At 44.3% G+C, this 19,065-nt stretch overlaps 1 protein-coding gene across 4 annotated transcripts in view; it reads right to left on the reverse strand.

Moving 5' to 3' along the window:
• LOC119187799 (SUN domain-containing ossification factor) overlaps positions 1–19,065 on the reverse strand; it is a 133,337-nt gene that overhangs the window by 40,151 nt on the left and 74,121 nt on the right. For all 4 annotated transcript variants that reach the window (XM_037435880.2, XM_075878859.1, XM_075878860.1 and 1 more), the window contains 5 exons: positions 10,077–10,250; positions 8,079–8,223; positions 7,077–7,172; positions 3,342–3,378; positions 201–1,131 (listed from right to left, as the gene is read on the reverse strand). In XM_037435880.2, the coding sequence (XP_037291777.2) occupies positions 201–1,131; positions 3,342–3,378; positions 7,077–7,172; positions 8,079–8,223; positions 10,077–10,250 (1,383 nt within the window). The remainder of the gene's footprint in view (positions 1–200; positions 1,132–3,341; positions 3,379–7,076; positions 7,173–8,078; positions 8,224–10,076; positions 10,251–19,065) is intronic.

The raw sequence follows: 19,065 nt of genomic DNA on the forward strand, positions 1-19,065 counted from the left end.
AAAAACTGACTGCACATACTTCACTGTTAATCAATTCACATATACTATAATGTTGAGAAGACAAATCTCATGAGAGGCCACACGCAGGATACTTAATTAACACCTTCCAAACTTCAAGAAAAATGAACTCTGAAAACATAGAGCCATAATGCGACTGATGTGTGTGCTGAAGTAGCATAATAATCAAACATAATACTCACATCGGTATCAGACACGAGTTCATCGAGAGGCAAAGGTACAGTGGCAATTACACTGCCACCATCAGTCTCTGGACCCATGATTAAAACACCACTGTGCACTTCACTCGTTGTTGGCTCTCCTAAAACGATTGTTACACTATTTGGTGATGCTGAGTCCACTGCAGGAGATGCAGCCTCCGCGCCAGCAGTTGATGTCTTTGAAGGATGAGTCTTCACGGACGTGGGCACATCAATGATTATTGGAGTTGCTGTCACTGAATCTGTAGTAGTAATAGACGATTGAGAGCTACTCTGAAGGGTGGTGGAGGCTGCAGAAGTATGTGATGTTGTGCTCTCCTGGTGGGACGTTTCAGGGGTACTGCTAAAGTGTTTCGATGTTGTTTCATTGTCCCAGAGGTCCTTTTGGTCAACACTAGTAACTGACTCAAGGCTAGAAGCTGCTGTTACACTTGAAGGACTAGAAGAAGCTTTTGAGCTTTCTGTCTGTGCTGTGTCGCTACTGGGCAAGACAACCGATTTTGATGTTTCCATTAGAGATGTAGCATTTGTAGAAAGCGTGGATGAAGATTTTGTTGGGGCTGATACCGATGTTGTTTCAGGACTGGAACTTGCTGCTGTCAGCTCGGTAGTGCTGTCTGTCTTTTGGGACACATCACTAAAGCTCCCAGTGCTCTCACTAGGTTCTTGTCCTTGATCAGATTGGCTTACGGGACAGTCATCTTCAAGAAATGTACGGTGAAACTGGCAGGTAATGGTTTCACTTGGAGTTTGCGTCCCTTCTGACTGACCCACAAACAAAGAGCACATGGTGCATTGCCGAAACTCAGACCCAAAAAACTGCAGACTTCTGTTTTGCTGGCAGCCAAGCCGTCTAGTAGTTGCATTGTGTGCTTGGTGAGACACATTCACAACACTGCAGTTTGCACTTGAACTGTGGAGGGAAATAAATATAGAAAGACTGGTCAGCGAGATGACCTACAGTCAAGGATTATCTTTCCAACAAAAAGTAGCTAGACAAAGTTTTTAAAATTAGGCCAAGGCATAAGAGCCTTCAGGTTAGCAGCCTCACAATGAAGTATTTTACATGTTTTCATATGCAATTATGAGGTTTCTCAACAAAATAAATATTGATCTTATTACGATGAGGTTTTTATAAATTAACATAATTATTAGTCTTAGGTGGCTAAATCAGACTAGTAACTTGTAGTTCATTCTTGAAGTAATTTTGTTTAGGCAAAAAAAAATTTCATTAGAAAGAGTTATAACAACAAATATTTCACACCGAAAAACCATTTCAAAGTAGAACAGATGCTTTTTAAGCTCTAGTTTCAAGTTTAGTGAGCCTTTGAATGTGAGATATCTGTTTGCCTAATAGTAGCAAGAGATTGGCATTCAAGTCTCCATATTGAAGACATGGAATGGAGTGGTTGGAATATTAAATACATCACTGAGGAGATCTTTTCAAAGCCTGTAACAGTACAGTTACAAAGCCTGTAACAGTACAGTACAGTTGTTAGCAACTTTGAAGGAGCACCTAAGTAGACACGTGCATCTGGTGGTTGTCACTACAACGTACGGCCAGGCATATATTTAGTACAGACTATAGAAAAAGTTTCCCATAAGGCTCATGTATTGGGATCTCTGATTACAAAGGTGCTGCCATTGCGGCCATTGCCCTACCGCGTGAGCATTACCAGCCTCGAATATGCATTATAGACGTACAAGACTTGATAGTAGAATTCAGTTTTCATTGTAATCAATGAAAGGGAGCTTACATGAAGCAGAGTTGTAAGTACCTGTCAACAGAAAGCACAGACAATGTACTGTGCCTCATAACTTAGTCACCACAAGAAAAGTGATTGGCCACGATCTTGAACTCAAGTGGTATAGAGGCACCATCTAGCAACAATGCCAGTAAATGATCCTTCCTGTGCCAAAACTCAGCACACAGTAAATTGCCTGAATTGCCTTGAATTTTTCTTTGGAGTCAGCTAAAATAAACATTAAACACCGTTTACACATTTCTGGTTCGTCAAAATGGCTGTATTTAATTGCCAATAGACAAAACAGCACTAAATTTGACTTATCTGTGAATGCTTGCAAAGGCAAGTATTACAATGATAGTGAATGGCGGTGTTCTTGTGGTCAGTGCTCTTTTGGCCCAGCTTTTCCTCGAGAGCCGGTAGTAATTCTATGGGCTCAGGAATGCCATCTCTGAAATGTTTCTGTGCTACCATATCCTTGAAGTACTGATGAGGAGCCGAGTAGTCTAGGTCATGTCCTTGTCATGGTGGCATTATTTTTTTTTTTCATTGATGGTTTTATAAATGGTCATTTTTGCACTGTTTTTGTGATGCTCTTGCCCACATTTTAAAAGTAAAATTTTGCATGAAGGCATCTTTGACTTGAAATTTAAAAATGAAACTTCAACCTTGAAGTGTGGCAGTGTGGGCTAGTTGGTATAACATGAGGATAGTTAAAGAATGAGAACAGAACCCCTTCTTGTCTCTTTGTCGTCATTCTGTTCTCTCGCTATAACTATCTTCAACCTAGAATGTGTCTGCTAATAATGAACTCATGACACTGAAATTTACGGCAATAAAGTTTTCAGAGTGAAGTTTATCAATCTAAACTAAGTCATTGTTTCTCTTTGGTGTCCCTTTAAGATTTAGTGACATTACAGAATGTGCCAAATAGGTAGAAACTAGAGAGACTTTTAAAAAGCTCACTTTGTGTGGCGATGAAAATTATTACTGTTCTGGTGGGCATTATTGTTTAGCACCACACAGTAAGATACGCAGATTGCTTGGCAATTCATACACAAGAGTACATGCTTCATGAAATAGAAACCGATCTTAAAAGCCTAATAAATGTCTCCTTTTTGTAAGCAGAGCGAAATTAACATTCAGTATTTCTGAAATATAGTAATTTATGATATTGGAGCCATTAGCTTATATATTATTAATTAGTGAAATACTCTTTTCAGCACCTAAAGTCTCAGTTAAACTTAGTACCACTGTATCTGGTTTTTACTGCCAGATGCTCCAAAACTTTTTGCTTTTGCTGATGGAGCTGATGCTACAAAGTGTGCTTTAGGAATAATTCAATACGCAACGAAAATAGTGAGAGCATAAAACCTACTCTGCACATGGAGCACTTGCCAAAGAATCCACAGCTCCTGCAAGTGAACATAAAAAATGCAGCAGCAGTTGAAGAATACTTGACATCACTTCCACAGCACACAGCTACAGAGATGAAGCCAGACTAAACAGATTTGAAAGTACAAATAACACAAAGTATTTTGAAGCTGCACTTTTTAATTACATTTTCCTTACATAAATTCAAAAGGTAAGAGTAGGAGAGCAGAGTATTTTAATAATCCTAATCATCACGAAACTTTGCCTTCACACTATGAGGCAACTTCGTACGCTGCTCCAAAGCCTTTCGCAACATGACACCACTGTGCCACAGAGGGCATCTTTCGCATCTTGAAATGCTTGCCCGCTTGCGCGATGCAACACGAGGCAATGATTGTGGTGCTTTCTGTCTATTTGGTGCATTATACTTTTAATGAGCTGAAATGAGGGTGTGAGATGACGAACCCGAACACATTTTGTGTGCCAGCAGGCAGTTTCGTTTACTACAAGAGAACAACCGGATGGTTTACAGTGTCTTGAGTTAAACCAGCGCAGAATATGAATGTGGGCCCTATTGCTACTCAGAGTGGCGATATAATTTTCGAAGTGATGTGCATGTGCTTGAAGCACATTGATGCCACGGACATCGTCACTGCCTGTGATTCTTATTTGAATGGTTTAAATCTTGTTCAGAAGTCGCATCGCGTTGGCAAAATAATTATAGCTGGCATTTATTTTATTGGTCATTAGATAAAATCATTCTACAGAAAAAGTGCGTGTATTGATTTATAGATTTATTGTTGAAATACTTCTCACACTTTAGCAGAAAAAGGAATAGCCATGACAAGCAAACAATCAGCTCTCTATGCAATCCATAAATAGCGATTTATTACTGGTGAATGGGGGTGCAAGAGACTAGATGTCTGTCTCTATTAAAAAATGGCACACTAGGGCGTTGTTGTAAGTGCAAAGCATTTACATTTAGGCAAACATTAAAAAGTGAAACCTATTAAAGGTTTCACCATCAGAGGTTTCACATCAAGACCAATGGCGCTCACCAAGCCACGGCTGCCACATTTCACTCGAGGAGAAAAAAATTACTGTGTATTTCGAAAGGCCAGTAAACAGGCTGAGACTTTTTTTTACACCCCGCAAACAAGCTCGCCAACTTGTACAGTAGACCGCAGCGTTGACGTTTTTCGAACATTACAAAGCTGCGCGCTCCGCAGACTCTCCATTTTGAAAAGCAATTCCATGCCCATTTCCTTCGCCTGACCAGTCCTTCTCGTACGTGCACAGTAATGAAAGCTTGCCAATGGGCAACTTTACGTACCACTGAGCTCGTCGATTGGTGCTTTGCCCTACGAAACAGTGCCTTGGCCCTGTGGTACAGTTTTGACCGCAGGGTCCGCATTTTCATTTTCCCGTGATGCCTTCTGCCGTTTTGTAGAGCCCTAGACTACTGGGTGAAGTGGCATTGCCAGAACGAAAGCCTCTGAGATAAAGACGCGTCTCGCTACTTAAGCGCTAGGGGAGGAGTGCTCCTCGAACTGCACTTTCTCTCAGCGCTGCTACGACATGTGCAGATGTTGGGGATGCAATGCTCAGTCGTTGGCTGTGCACCAATGACATATCGCTAGCATCGTGTCACGTTGCCGAAGTGGGCGGAGAGAGAAGAGGGGCAAGGCCGCGTGAGAATTCGAAACCCCCCGAGATGGATGTTCTAAACCCTGTAACTTCCTTATTATAGCATGCACTATCAAAATTTAGGCAGCAGCATGCTCACACAGCAAAAGTGCACATATTTATTTTGATAACAAATTTGGAACCTCAAGTTTGTTTACTGGCCCTTCAATTTATTTAAATACCTCGGATGATCAAAAGTAAATTGGAATCTCCAGTCCACTATACCTTATGATAATCATGTCACTTCAAATCAAAATTCTAGACTTTCTAGCTCAAACCACCACCAGCTGCTTCACATCCTGAGTGGCTACTCCTTAGTCTAAGTGCTCATTTAAAAATTTATGATTCACTCAGGAACTCATTTACACACGTTGAATGTTAAGAGTAGCTACATGAAAAGTAAAGCGGCTGTTGTAAACTTAGAAAGCTAAAACACTGAGGATGTCCCACACACGACCATAGCAATAGTAGTGTTTGCATGCCCTGTCAAGCACAGCTGCACCTCTGATAGCGGCCACTCGCTTGATATGAAACTGAGGCCACAATTTCGAGACTGTAAGAAGTATCAGAGGACTCTACTAGCACCAATGGAGCAATAAATCAATACAGCTTCATACAGATTTTTTTTTTTTTGCCAATATTAAAATTCTCTCAGGAATTTGAGCCCCTGTCAATGCAGCAAAGCAATGCAAGGTGCTCAAATGCAAGGAAAATGAACGAAGATGTCACTGCATCGTTATGAAGGAAAGTGTGAATTTAAGGACTCGTTTTTTTTTTGTTAGACACAATATTAATGACTACTAACAGACAATATAGCCAAAAAAAAGATAGGGGATGTTATTATAAGTAATTGTAATGTAAATGTGAAGAAAGAAAAGTGGACAAAAAGATAACTTGCACGGACAGCACCCAAAGCTGCAACCTTCGAATAAAGCGTCAGATGCTTTATCGTCCAATAACGCGTCCGATGCATCACGTACTACGTGACGCCAACCAGGAAAGAAAGGGTATTCCACACTCCCCCTAATAGCAACAGGTGGTGCTGACTAACGCTTCCACATTTAAATGCACATATATATACGCTATAAAGTGTATGGGAGGATGACCACCATCATAATTCTGTGGTAGAGCATCGGATGCGTTATTCGAAGGTCGCAGACTCAGATCCTGCTGGTGGCAAGTTATCTTTTCGTTTACATTTATTTCTTCACATTAACATTACAATTACTTCTAATAACATACCACATACTTTCCCTGGCATTATTGTCTGTTAGTTGTCATTGATACTGTTAGTACATATTATTCACAGTTCCATCAATACAGTTTTTCAAAAAAAAAAAAAAAAACCTGCATGCCCACTGTAAAAAGAAAGCAACTGACCATAATATCCTGCAGAGACCAAGAAATCGTGTCAGCTTAGTCGTGAATTCTGATCGTCAATAATAAAAATTTTAATTCTGTGGGTTTGTATGTCAAAACATTGAGTGGCACTTCACAGCACCTGATAAGCTAAACAAGAAAGCGATTTCAATTACTTTGAACAGGTATGTCATAGTGGTCATCAGTGCACTATGCAAATGACTGAGACATAGAGAGAGACAAGGACAAAGTGAGAATAGCAAAAATCAGACATGGGAATAGTGAAATCAAGACATGAGAGAGTAGCTGCACTTTCATTGCAGGCAGTCCAAGGTTCTAACCATTGCTGAGGCAATATATGCAATAGAACATCCCAAGAAAGTACTGGCTCACCGATTGCTACTATATATCTCACCTTCATTGGTTTAATGTATATGCACATACAATATAAAGTGCACTGACAGCAAGACTTTTACAAAATGAATTTGCCTGGCACAACACCTCCCTTTGGCTTTGTGATAAATATACCATTACTAAACTAAACAGAGGATAATTAATATTCTGAGACTAAGTATACATACACTCACATTATCTACCCCTAACAAGATGAAGTTGCTTTGCGGAAGCTTTTATGTCATAAAATACTTTGAAGCTTAGCCCCCAAGAGACTGTTGAGACAGTGAAGAAAGATTACCTCCATCCTGGTCCCTTCTGAGCACTTTGAAGAGGCTGATTACAACATCTTTTGCCCTATCCACAACATTCCTTGATGCAGACCGTTCAGTAGAAGCTGGTTAAAAGAAAAAGAAAAAACAACCTTAACAACATACAAATAAACAAAGAGACAATGTACATAGCCCAGTTCCACAAAAGAAAGACTGCTACTAATCCTTTCTCTAGTGAAAGATTGTTACATTTTGGCACAAAGTCAACATTAGTACATTTTTCAGGGTTTCAAAAACAGTTTAATAATGTATTTCTGTTAGTACTGGTAGCCAGATTTTTATCTTGTGATGTGGGAAACCCTCACAAAACACAAAAAATCAGAAAATGAAGTGCACCGGTTGTGCACTATCTTCTGCTCCATTAATGCAGAGAACTTAAAAGAAGGCCTGTTAGTCCCTTCTTAGGTGACCGACCCACCACTGGTTCCACCTCTTGTCACTTGCTCTTTGCGGATGTCCCATAGATGTGCTCAGTTATAGTATAGGATTCACAACCTCAGCCAGTCTTTGACCTCCGAGAATTTACATTAGAAGGGCATGCCAGATTCCTGGCCTGTACACTTCCTTTCATTTTATGCTGTTTTGCAAGTGTAGCACAGGTAACATGAGGACAAATTACCAACTAGCCGACTTTTCAACCGTAATGCCAGATTGTCCTTTAGCTTTTAACCCTACTCTTGTAAGTGGCTCTGCTCATTGCAAGCACTGCTATGGTGATACTGTCTCTCTCTGAATTGTTAATAATAAAATTAAATGAAATAGCTTTTTAATGAGCTGCTGTGCTAACTTTGGCTATGCACTGATAAGTACACTTTACAGGAAAGGCACAAGAAAAAAACTCACAATGCTGATAATGAACAGCATTCATATCGATGTTTTAGACTATCAGTGATAGTATAAAACATTACCTTGTTCAAAAAGACATCTGTGCCTTCAGGCACAAAACTAAAAAACTAAAAAACTATTTTTACCTTCTTCTTCATCATCATCCTGAGCACTAGGGTCCTGAGGCTTCTCGACAAGTTGCTCGTAATCATCAATCATGGATGTGCCAAATACGCGCAACAGGCTCAGCGGGCAGTAGTGCTCTGATCCATAACGACTCAGCAACTCAACCTGCACCAAAGCGCACCCACCCACCAAAGACTTACACACTACACACATTAGCTTTATTACAATCATACACATAGCTTCGAACACTAAATGTTTATTTTTTTTAATAACTCCATTTTAAAATTTACACTTATGGCAATATTAATACACTTTCTCTTAAGTTATATAAATTCCAATTACCCTACACAGCATACAGTCAATATGCTGAATTTGCCTTGCTCTGGCAGTCGAGCAACTTTCTACAGGTTCAAAATTAAGTTATATAGTCTTCTTAATGTTAAGCACTTGGAAGAACCTGAAAACTACCTTTTCAGATAACTTGGGGGGACACAAAGTGCGACAATAATTATCGCGGTCAGCTGCCCAATGAACTAAGATTTATATTCAAATTTTTAGCGATTGCAGCAAGCGGGCATGCCTGTATCCCTCCAACACGGTTCCACTCGGAAGAAATCTACCAGCATATCGGTGCTCCGAGATATACCACTGCAAAGATTCATTGAGGTTTACATGATTACGCATGCAAGACAGTCAGTACTAGCACTAAGCACCTCCCAAATGTATTGTAGCAATTGCGTGCGTTGCTTAATCTGAGAGCGGGTTGAAGGCGCAGACATAGACAATAACGGTTACCCTTTTACTACCGGCTGGTGAAAGCAAGTAATGACTTTCACAACATTGGAGAGGAACATTGCACCGATCCTTACCACCCTGCAGGTGTAATTAAGAAAACCACAATTAAAAGTTGTAGAGGGAATGTCAGAGCACAGACATGCTAGCAGTCTTTCAAATGGAACCGTGAAGGTGACTGCCTCGAACCTCTGACTACAAACATGCCTTTTTGCTGCAGTCACTAAAAAATTACTAAATCTCAGTTAATTGGGCAGTTTACAGTAGCAATTATTGTCTCACTTTATGTTTTCCTAGATATTTGTAAAAATTATCTTCAAAAATGGTTTTGAAGTTCGTCAAACCATTGAATATTAAGAAAACAATAAAGCTTAACTTTGAATATCTGCTATAGTTTCCAACTGATAATTCAGACTTCACAGTGCCTAAGACTGCATAAGCAGAGACAAAATATAAGATTGGCCAAAAATCCCACTTCTAAGTGGCAAAAAACAAGTTCCATATTCTTGGCCAATCACTTTTGGGGATACTTTAACCTTTGTGAGATTTATACATAACTAGATTAAGATGCATTGTCATATTGAAGTGATGATATACTTGGCACAGTAAAAAGAATGCCATTGTCGTTCAATTAAATGGTGCTAGTCATGTGAAACATTGCAATAGTATCTTGCAAAAGTGATTGCTCAAGAACATGGCACAGATTCGTCAATGCACTGCTAGATGCACATATGCTTGACAGTGATCTGGTCACTCTGTTGTTAAAGATCAACAGCCAATACATGAATCAAATCGCTACCGGTTTCCTGATCGAATCCCAATTTAATGAAAAAATCAGTAGATATTTCTTTTTCCTTTTTGTTTTTTCCCTGCATAATTTTCGATTTGTGTGCTGTCATATATAACATGTCACCTAACAACCATGTATAGATCCAAAAGAGATATCCAGATGTCATGTCACCCATTTCTCAAGTTCTGGTACACAGCACAGGCATATGGCAGAATACAAACCTAGGAATTTTTCCTTCCCAGCTGTATTGTTAGAACACTAGCTGGGATGTGAATAATTTATTATTATAAATCCTAAACATACGCACTTGCCCCACTTAGAAAAAACCTGCATTCAGCCTGCTCACAGTGCTTGCAAAGTAATTTTTTTTTTTTGCTAAGCCCAATGTAAGCAAGTTGTGCCTGGTAGAGCATAACAAAAACAACTCGAAAATTACCTTGATGTACTTTCCATAGGCTTCTGAATGGAGGTCAAAGCTCTGTACCACCTTCTGATCCAGTGCTGTGAAAATGCCAAGTGGTGTCCAGTCTCTCGTGGGGTACCTGTCACTCATCAGTACAGCGAACTCTCTGGGCATTGAAGAGAACAGCTCGAAATTGGCGATATCAACCTGGTCAAGGAAGCCGGGAAATGTACCATTGAAGACCCTCTCCCGTACTCCTTGACATATTCATCAATAACTGCACCAGAAACAATGTAACCCCCCCCCCCCCCAAAAAAAAATACAAAGCTGGTAACAAAAAGAAAAAGAGAGATAAATCTTTTATGTGCAGGTTATGGGCCTACTATCAAGCAATTTTACATTGTTTCAGTAAGTACCATGCATAGGTATCTCCACTCAAGCCACGACTTTCGTCAAAGTTTCAACTTGCTAGATGCTTGATTATTCCATAATGCAGGTGCTGTCTATGCCTAGTAGCTTTCAGTGAGTGCCAATATTTTTTTCTATCAGCACCTTGTTTCTTCCTGTACATTCCTTGCAGCAATCATGGCGAGCTTTAGGTGTACTTCCAGTTCAACGGTAGCATTTTCAAATACATAGCCCAGTATGCACAAGCTTCCCGAGGTACATTGGTTCACCAGTGTATCTGGGGGATACGGCCCACACAAGTGCCACAATGCCAAGCCACAGTGCAACAAGTGCAAGGGGAGTGTACATAGTCATCTGTCTTCTGGGCACAATCAAAGAGCCAATGCAGGCATTAGGACTGAATTCAGAAGAATCATTTGCCTGGTGTTAACATAACAGAAGCAGCATGAGTAGTTTAAGTAAATAAAGAAAGGTAGCACTACGAGTTGCAAAAAATATCCAAACATAACTATATAACAGCTTCTGAAAGGGACCCTGCAACACTTTTTCAGCATTGCCAGAAAATGCTGCCAATTGCTAGTCGAGGCTTCCGAGAACATCGTGAGCAAAACATATAGTGTAGCATGCGGCCTGGAATTTACAATTATTTTTAAAGTCAGTTAGAAATTGTTTCCTTTACTTCCTAGAAATGATGCCATATACCCAAATAACCATGCTATATATCCCAATTCACAGTCATTGGCCATTATGAGCCTCATTGGCTGCAAAGTAATGGCAGATGTGGTACCGCATGCCCGTATCAAACTAGAGTAAATCACACGCTCAGAAAATAATAATAATAATGATGATGAAGCCCATGTGAAGTTACTTCTTTTCCTTGTGTAATCCCTCCCTGCTCAGCTTCCAGTGCATACGCCGGGACGAGATGAAAGCAATAATGGCATCGACAAATCTCTAACTCCGCTTGCACCTGAAGGATTCTAAAAATTTTTGTGGCAGTTGATTCGTGAGGCAATAAACTGATTCAAAAAAGCCACTTGATGGTTACTTGGAAAAATGTTGCATGGCCCCTTTAAATAAAAAAAATGTCAAAGACAAATTTACGTTACATTGAAGTTAACCAAAGCACTGCTGTGTTCAGAAGTGAGAGGTGATTGAATAAAGAACAATGTCAGAAAGGTACAATTTACTGAGCAAAGCTCATAGTAATATTGCTATGCAACAGTGGCACGGAGATGAAGAGGACAAAGAAGATAGACTGGCACGAGCTGATCTGTATGGCTGGCGCTGCTCGCTTAACCAGCTGTAAATATATCTGTGCCTACTCTTCCGAGTCGGTCTCCTTTTCGTAACATATTTGGTGAAATGGTGCAATCCCCGTCCTCACCACGAAACTCCGAAGCAAACGCTCGCTCGCGGCTTTCAACATGACTGATCAAGACTCGACTACATTCTCTCCGGTCGCCACGCCTTCTGCCTTGTCTGTCAATTCAGTGGCCGCAACAGCGTTCGTGATGCTTTCCGCCCTCAAAGACCCTGGTGTGTTCTCGGGCCACGAGAGTTTGGACGTCAACAAATGGCTACGCCTTGACGAACGGGTCGGCGCCACTTATAAGTGGGACCCACGCTCATGCTTGCAAATGTCATATTGTCGCAATGTGCAAAGAACAGGACACAAGGCTTCCTTTCGACGTTAACAGCAAGGCTCTATTCACACCCAAAAACAAAGCGCAAGAGCAGACGCGCGACGTCATCTTCCTCGAAAAACGCCAGAGACTGTCGCTCATGATGCTGGCTTCTTCCTCCTTTTGTGTTTACGGCTAATAACCGTGACATTAGCCTCCCTCTCAAGAAAGCATCGTCCCGATGCTTCATCATCATCGCGGAAGGGTTTGTTGTCCCTGGCAACCCGCGGGTTCATTCGGACAAATAAGGTCTCATCCGAACCACGTGCACAACTTCCGGTGCATGTCTGACGTCTTGAACAATGTGGACTGTCGGGAATCACCTCATAGTTAACATCACTGAGACGACGGAGGACTTTACACGGCCCAAAGTGCCGTCTCAAGAGTTTCTCCGAGAGGCCACGATGGCGAACTGGGGTCTAGATCCAAACTTTCTGTCCTGGTTCATAAGAGACAGGTCGGTGACGAAGATTATAGCGCCTTGTGTCATACTTTTGGTGGCGACGAATACGTACGCGGGCAAGTTGGCAGGCTTCTTCAGCAAGCTGAGTTATGTAGTCTGCACTTGTGTCAACGCCATCACTTTCATGTGGCCACATAGCGTCGAGCATTGTTGTGACGTCACGGCCATAGAGAAGACAGAATGGTGTCATGCGTGTTGTCTCTTGCTGTGCCGTATTGTAAGCGAAAGTGACTTAGGGCAGTATGTCGTCCCAGTTTTTATGTTCCACATCGACGTACATGCAAAGCATATCCGCAAGCGTTTTGTTCAGCTGTTCCGTCAGACCATTTGTTTGTGGATGGTATGGCGTTGTGCGCCGGTGAGATGTTCCACTTAGTCTTAAAACTGTGCGTAATAACCCGGCTGTGAACGCTTTTCCTCTGTCAGTTATTACTACAGATGGAGTGCCATGTCTCAGGACTATATTCTCAATGAAAAACCGGGCTGCTTCACTTGCTGTGCCCCGCTCCAAAGCCTTGGTTTCGGCGTAGCGAGTAAGGTAGTCTGTGGCTACAATTACCATTTGCGACCAGCAGCCGAAGTTGGAAATGGTCCTAGAAGATCCATTCCGACTTGAGCGAATGGAGTTTCCGGTACATCAATTGGATGGAGGAGCCCTGCTGGTTTGACGGCTGGCACTTTCCTACGTTGGCACTCAAGACAAGTCCGAACGTGCCGTTGAACCGTTGCTGCCATTTTCGGCCAGTAATACTTCTGTCTCACTCGGCGTAGCATTCGTGTGTGGCCTAAATGACCGGATGTTGGTTCGTCATGGCACGCCTCTAGTACTTCTTTCCTGAGTAGTGTTGGGACGACAAGTAAGTAGGTGTTGCCGCTCGGAGAAAAGTTCACCTTATAAAGGACCTCATTGCGCAAACAAAACGATGCTGCCCCTCTTGCGAAGAGCCTTAGCATAGCAGATGTGCGTCCCTCTAAGAAATCACTAAGGGGTTGCAACTCGGGATGATCGCGTTATTGCTGTGCCATTGCAGACGTGTTTACTACACCGACAAACGCCGCACCGTCATCATCTTCAGCATTTGCGTCTTTTAATGGGGCGCGAGAAAGGCAATTGGCGTCTGTATGTCGCTTTCCGGATTTATAAACTATAGTCATATCGAATTATTGAAGCTGGAGGCTCCAGCGCGCCAATCGTCCTGACGGGTCCTTTATGTTCGTCAACCAACAAAGCGAGTGGTGATCGCTGATGACTTTGAACGGGTGGCCGTACAAATATGGACGAAACTTCATGACCGCCCACACTACCGCAAGACACTCTTTTTCTGTGGTAAAGTAATTATCCTCTGTACGGTAGAGAGTCCGACTTGCATAAGCAATTACTCATTCGGCGCCATCTCGCCACTGAACGAGCACAGCTCCTAAGCCGACATTGCTGGCGTCAGTGAGAACCTCTGTCGGAGCGTCATCGTCGAAGTGTCCGAGAACTAGCGGGCTTTGAAGACATTGTCGCAGCTCGTTGAACGCTTCCTACTGCTCTTCACCCCACACAAACGTGACGTCTTCTCGGGTGAGTTGTGTTAAAGGTGATGCAATACGCGAAAAACTCTCAATGAAGCGTCGGTAATAGGCGCACAGGCCTAAAAATCGCCACACTGCCTTCTTGTCTGCTGGCGTAGGAAAACTTGCAACAGTGGATATTTTGTCTGGGTCAGGCCGTACACCTTCACTGCTGACAAGGTGTCCCAACAAAAGAAGCTCTTCGAAGCCAAAGTGACATTTTTCTGGCTTCAGTGTTAGTCTGGCCGATCGTATCGCTTGAAATACCGTGTGTAGTAGCTTCAAGTGCTCGACAAATGTCGCTGAAAATACAATTACATTGTCCAAATATACCAGGCACGTTTGCCACTTTAGACCTGACAGGACTGTGTCCATGAGCCGCTGAAACGTTGCCGGTGCTGAGCACAAGCCGAACGGGAGAACTTTAAACTCATAAAGACCATCGGGTGTCACGAATGCTGTTTTTTCTCGATCTCTTTCGTCAACTTCTATTTGCTAATATCCGCTCCGTAAATCCGTCAAAGAGAAATACCGTGCATGGCGTAGTCGATCGACAGAATTGTCTATACGAGGCAGCGGGTAAACGTCCTTTTTTGTAACCTGATTGAGCTTGCGGTAATCAACGCAGAAACGTAAGGTGTCATCTTTTTTCTTCACCAATACTACCGGTGATGCCCAAGGACTTTTTGACGGCTGAATAACGTCATCCTGAAGCATCTTTCACACCTGACTTTCTATGGCCTCACGTTCCCGCGGAGCTACTCGATATGGGTTCTGCCATATGGGTCTGGCCGTTTCATCCGTAATTATGCAATGTTTCATCAACGGCGTTTGGCGAACTCTGGACGTCGAAGAAAAACAGTCCTGAAACTCATTAATAAGCTTCAGAAGGCATTGCTTCTGCGGGGGCAGTAAACATGGGCCAACGTTGACGCATAGAGGGGCTGACCCGGTGACATCGGCTTTCTCCACAGTCAAGCAGCCTGCAACCTCAATGAGCTCCTCGACATACGCGACTGCCATACCTCTTGCAAGATGTGGTCGCTCAGTACTGAAGTTCGTAACCAAAACAACGTGTGTCCACAATTGAGGCTTACGATGGCTCTTGCAACAGATAGGCCATGGCTGAATAGCAATGCTGGAATTGGTTCAGCGATGTGGTCGAAGTTGCCTGAGTGGTCGCATGTTACAGCTAGGAGAGCGCTTGAACGGGGCGGAAAGGTCACATGATCTTCGAAGACGCGCAGATGTTTACACCGCTGGTCGTTACATCTCGTATCTGAAGCTTGATCTGAGGCCATCGAAAATGTAACAGACCTGCCTGGAATGTCTATGACGGCGCTGTATTCACAAAGGAAGTCCATCCCCAAGATCAGGTCTTTGCAGCACTCGGACAAAATCACGAACATGGCAACGAAAGCTGAATCACCGATACTAATTCTGGCAGTGCACTTTCCAGTCGGCGTCATCAGTTGGCCCCCCGCAGTTCTTATGTTAGGCCCCGTCCATGACGTTTTAACTTTTATAACCCAATTGGCAAGCTTTCCGCTCATGATAGAGAAATCTGCGCCAGTGTCTACTAGCGCTGTCACAGGGCGTCCGTCTATGTAAACAGCTAGGTCGGTGCTAACGAATTCCTGTGGGGTCGGCGGCGTTGTATCGTTCACCGTATCGTCGTAACGTACTGGCACTGGAGGTATAGCAGCATCTCGACGAGTGGCAACCTTTCCTCCAAAGGTCGCAGCTCTTAGTTTCCCCGATGAGGGCATGGGGACTTGCCCCGGACAGCGTTAGCGTAACTACGATGGTTCGGGGAAGGTGATGGAGAGCGGGATCGACGATACAGAGCGGATGGCTGTCCTTGCGGGTGCGCGCTGTCACGTCGGGTGTCGAAATGAGGCCGTGAAAAACTCGGCGCATAGGTCGGGTATCTTTGTTCACGATATGGACAGATGCGGTAAACATGTCTAGCTTCCCCGCAATTGAAACACAGTGGACAGCGGTCGATGGTGCGCCACAGATCCGTTTTGCGAACGAATGGTCGACTGGTAGGCACCCTCGGCGACGAAGTTACAGGTGTCGGCGGAGGATAGAACGGCGGGTAGAACGGAGTTTCAGTAGGTGCGTTACATTGCGGAGTCGTCGTCGTCGGTGGTAGCGGCGGTGGCGGTGGGTTGTAGACTGGTGCCGCCGGCGCGTTGTAAGAATGAGCCAGTGCAGACGAGTTGTGCAGCACTGGCGATGGATGTCGGGTGGCTGCCGCGTAGTTAATAGATCGCTGGGCTGGTAGCGATTCAGGCTGCGAAAATGCTTGCCTGATTTCCTGCCGCACAACTTCTCCAACCGAAGCCATCGCCCGTTTTTGCGGAGTCACAAGGAAGCTGCGAGTCTCCTCACGAACAACCTTGCGAATAAGCTCACGCAGAGAACTGTCACTGCCGGCCGTCAGAGCAGAGACGCTGATTGAGGCACTGTTTGGTCGGTCGTAATAGCAACACCATTGCTGCAGTGCGCGCTCGATAGCTGTAGCCCCTTTGATGAATTCCGCAACAATCGCTGGGTTGCGGAGAAGGCCGGCAAACAGCTGTTCTTTGACGCCTCGCATCAAATGGTGGAGTTTCTTGGCTTCAGGCATATCAGGGTCAGCCCGTCCAAATAGGCGCGTCATGTCCACCGCAAACATGGCGACACTCTCATTCAGTTTCTGGACCCGAGACTCGATGAGTTGCTGAGCAAAGTCACGGCGGTCGTTGTTTGCGAAGGTGCTGAGAACTTGCTGCCGAAATTCATCCCATGAAGACGGCGTTACCTCGTGCTTCTCATACCACGTACGAGCGCTGTCTGCTAAAGCGAAGTAGGGGCGTGAAAGCTTTAGCTCTGTGTTCCAGCGGTTTGCCTTAGCGACTCGCTCATACTGGGCTAACCAGTCCTCAATGTCTTCATACGCCTCACCATGGAATGTCTCCGGAATCTGAGGCTGCTTAAAAGTCAGCTGGGAAGCACCTGCAGTTGCCATTTCTCCAGTCGGAGTGCTTTGCTGGGAAAGTTCCACGGGAATCACCTCAGGACTAAGGCCTCGCTATCGGCGACTGTAGTGGTGGACAGGGGTATTCACTGAAGGAACGGTTTCCGGTGTCGGACTTGAAGTGCCGGACCGCGAAGGAGTCCCGAGCATCAATCGTAAAAGCCCAGCACCTCCACCAGTGTCGCAACGTGCAAAGAACAGGACACAAGGCTTCCTTTTGACGTTAACAGCAAGGCTCTATTCACACACAAAAACAAAGCGCAAGAGCAGACGCGCGACGTCGTCTTCCTCGAAAAGCGCCAGAGACTGCCGCTCGTGATGCTGGCTTGTTCCTCCTTTTGTGTTTACGGCTAATAACCGTGACAATATTTCACCTCGACAGAACCCCTCGTGTCTGGTTCGACACCTATGACCACAACATTACCAGCTGGGACAGCTTCATAGAACAGATTCGTGAGCTTTTTGCAAACCAGTTTCGTTGTCGACAAACCGCTAAGAATGCGTAAACTCGCGCACAAACTTCCACCGAGCCCTACATAAACTACATTCATGATGTCCTCGCACCTAGGCCGCAAGGCCGACGAGAACATGCTCAAGCCTGAAAAAAGTAGCCCATATAGTCAAAGGTATCGCCGACGATGCGTTTAGCTTGTTGGTATTCAACGTGTCATTATTCAAGAATGCCGCCGGCTTCAAAAAGCTAAAAGCGGGCACATCTCCCACTATTTACAGTGCCTTCCGAACACCGCCGCAACGTCCTCGTGTCTCGACACATGTCGTCCACCAGACATCTGTGACAACTTCATCAGGAAGAAACTTGAGGCGGCTGCTCCAGCTAGTGTGGCACCAACGTCCCCTGACCCCTCTCCTTCAATCACGTTGCCCCTCTTTCAAGCAGTCGTCCGGCAGGAAATTGCCAGCTTAGGACTTAGCTGTATTTTACCGGCTCCCCGTACCAACTTCTAGCCTTAATACACGCCGGCACGCCCGTTCCCGACTGGCTCTCCCTCAACGTTCCATTATCCGTTGACATGACTAACACAGAATCACAAGCCAATCTGCTTCTCGTGTCACCGAATTGGGCACATTTCTTGCCATTGCAGAAGTTTCTGGGGTCCCCCTGGACAAGCTTCCTCTCGTACCTTCTATGCTCGCCCCGCTTATCGTCATAAGACCAGTCCCGAACATTCCGCCCCTGCTCCTGACCCCACTACTTCCGCTCGCCATCTCCCCAAAGTTGCCAGTCTCGTTTTTCCCTGCCCAGCCGACTATCTTCCCCCGCCTTCCCATGAGGTTCCCCGATGGAAAACTAAGTGTTGTAGCCCCCAGAGGTGGCTCTGCATAGCTCGGACTGACAGAAAACCTCTCTTGACCATACAGACGAAACGGAACCTTAACCACGTTCAAGTAGACGGCATGCATGTGACTGCTTTTGTCCACACCGGCCCTCAGCTTTCAGTTAAGACGAGTAATTTCGACACAAGCTCAAGAAAGTTCTCACACCTGCGACCACTCAGTTTATCCGTGCTGCCGGTGGTGGAATATCATCTATCGTTGGAATGTACACCGCTCGTGTAAGCATCCTGGATCGACACAGTTGTTCTCTTCACCGTCCTTGATAAATGCCCGCACGACGTAATCATAGGTCTCGACTTCCTGCTCGCGCATTCTGCCCTGATGGACTGTCAATCAGTATGCTCCGTCTATACTTGCCCATAACAGAAGCTTTTGCACAACGGCCGAGTGGCCTCTGCACAATGGGACATGCACGCCTCCTTCCACAAACACTGACATACATAGAGCTCCTCCCAATACCACAAGTTCCTGACGGTGACTATGTTCTGACCCTTATCACGAATGTCCTCATCGAATGCGGCATTATAT

Source organism: Rhipicephalus microplus, chromosome X (assembly GCF_043290135.1).
Source record: "Rhipicephalus microplus isolate Deutch F79 chromosome X, USDA_Rmic, whole genome shotgun sequence".
NCBI lineage: Eukaryota > Metazoa > Arthropoda > Arachnida > Ixodida > Ixodidae > Rhipicephalus > Rhipicephalus microplus.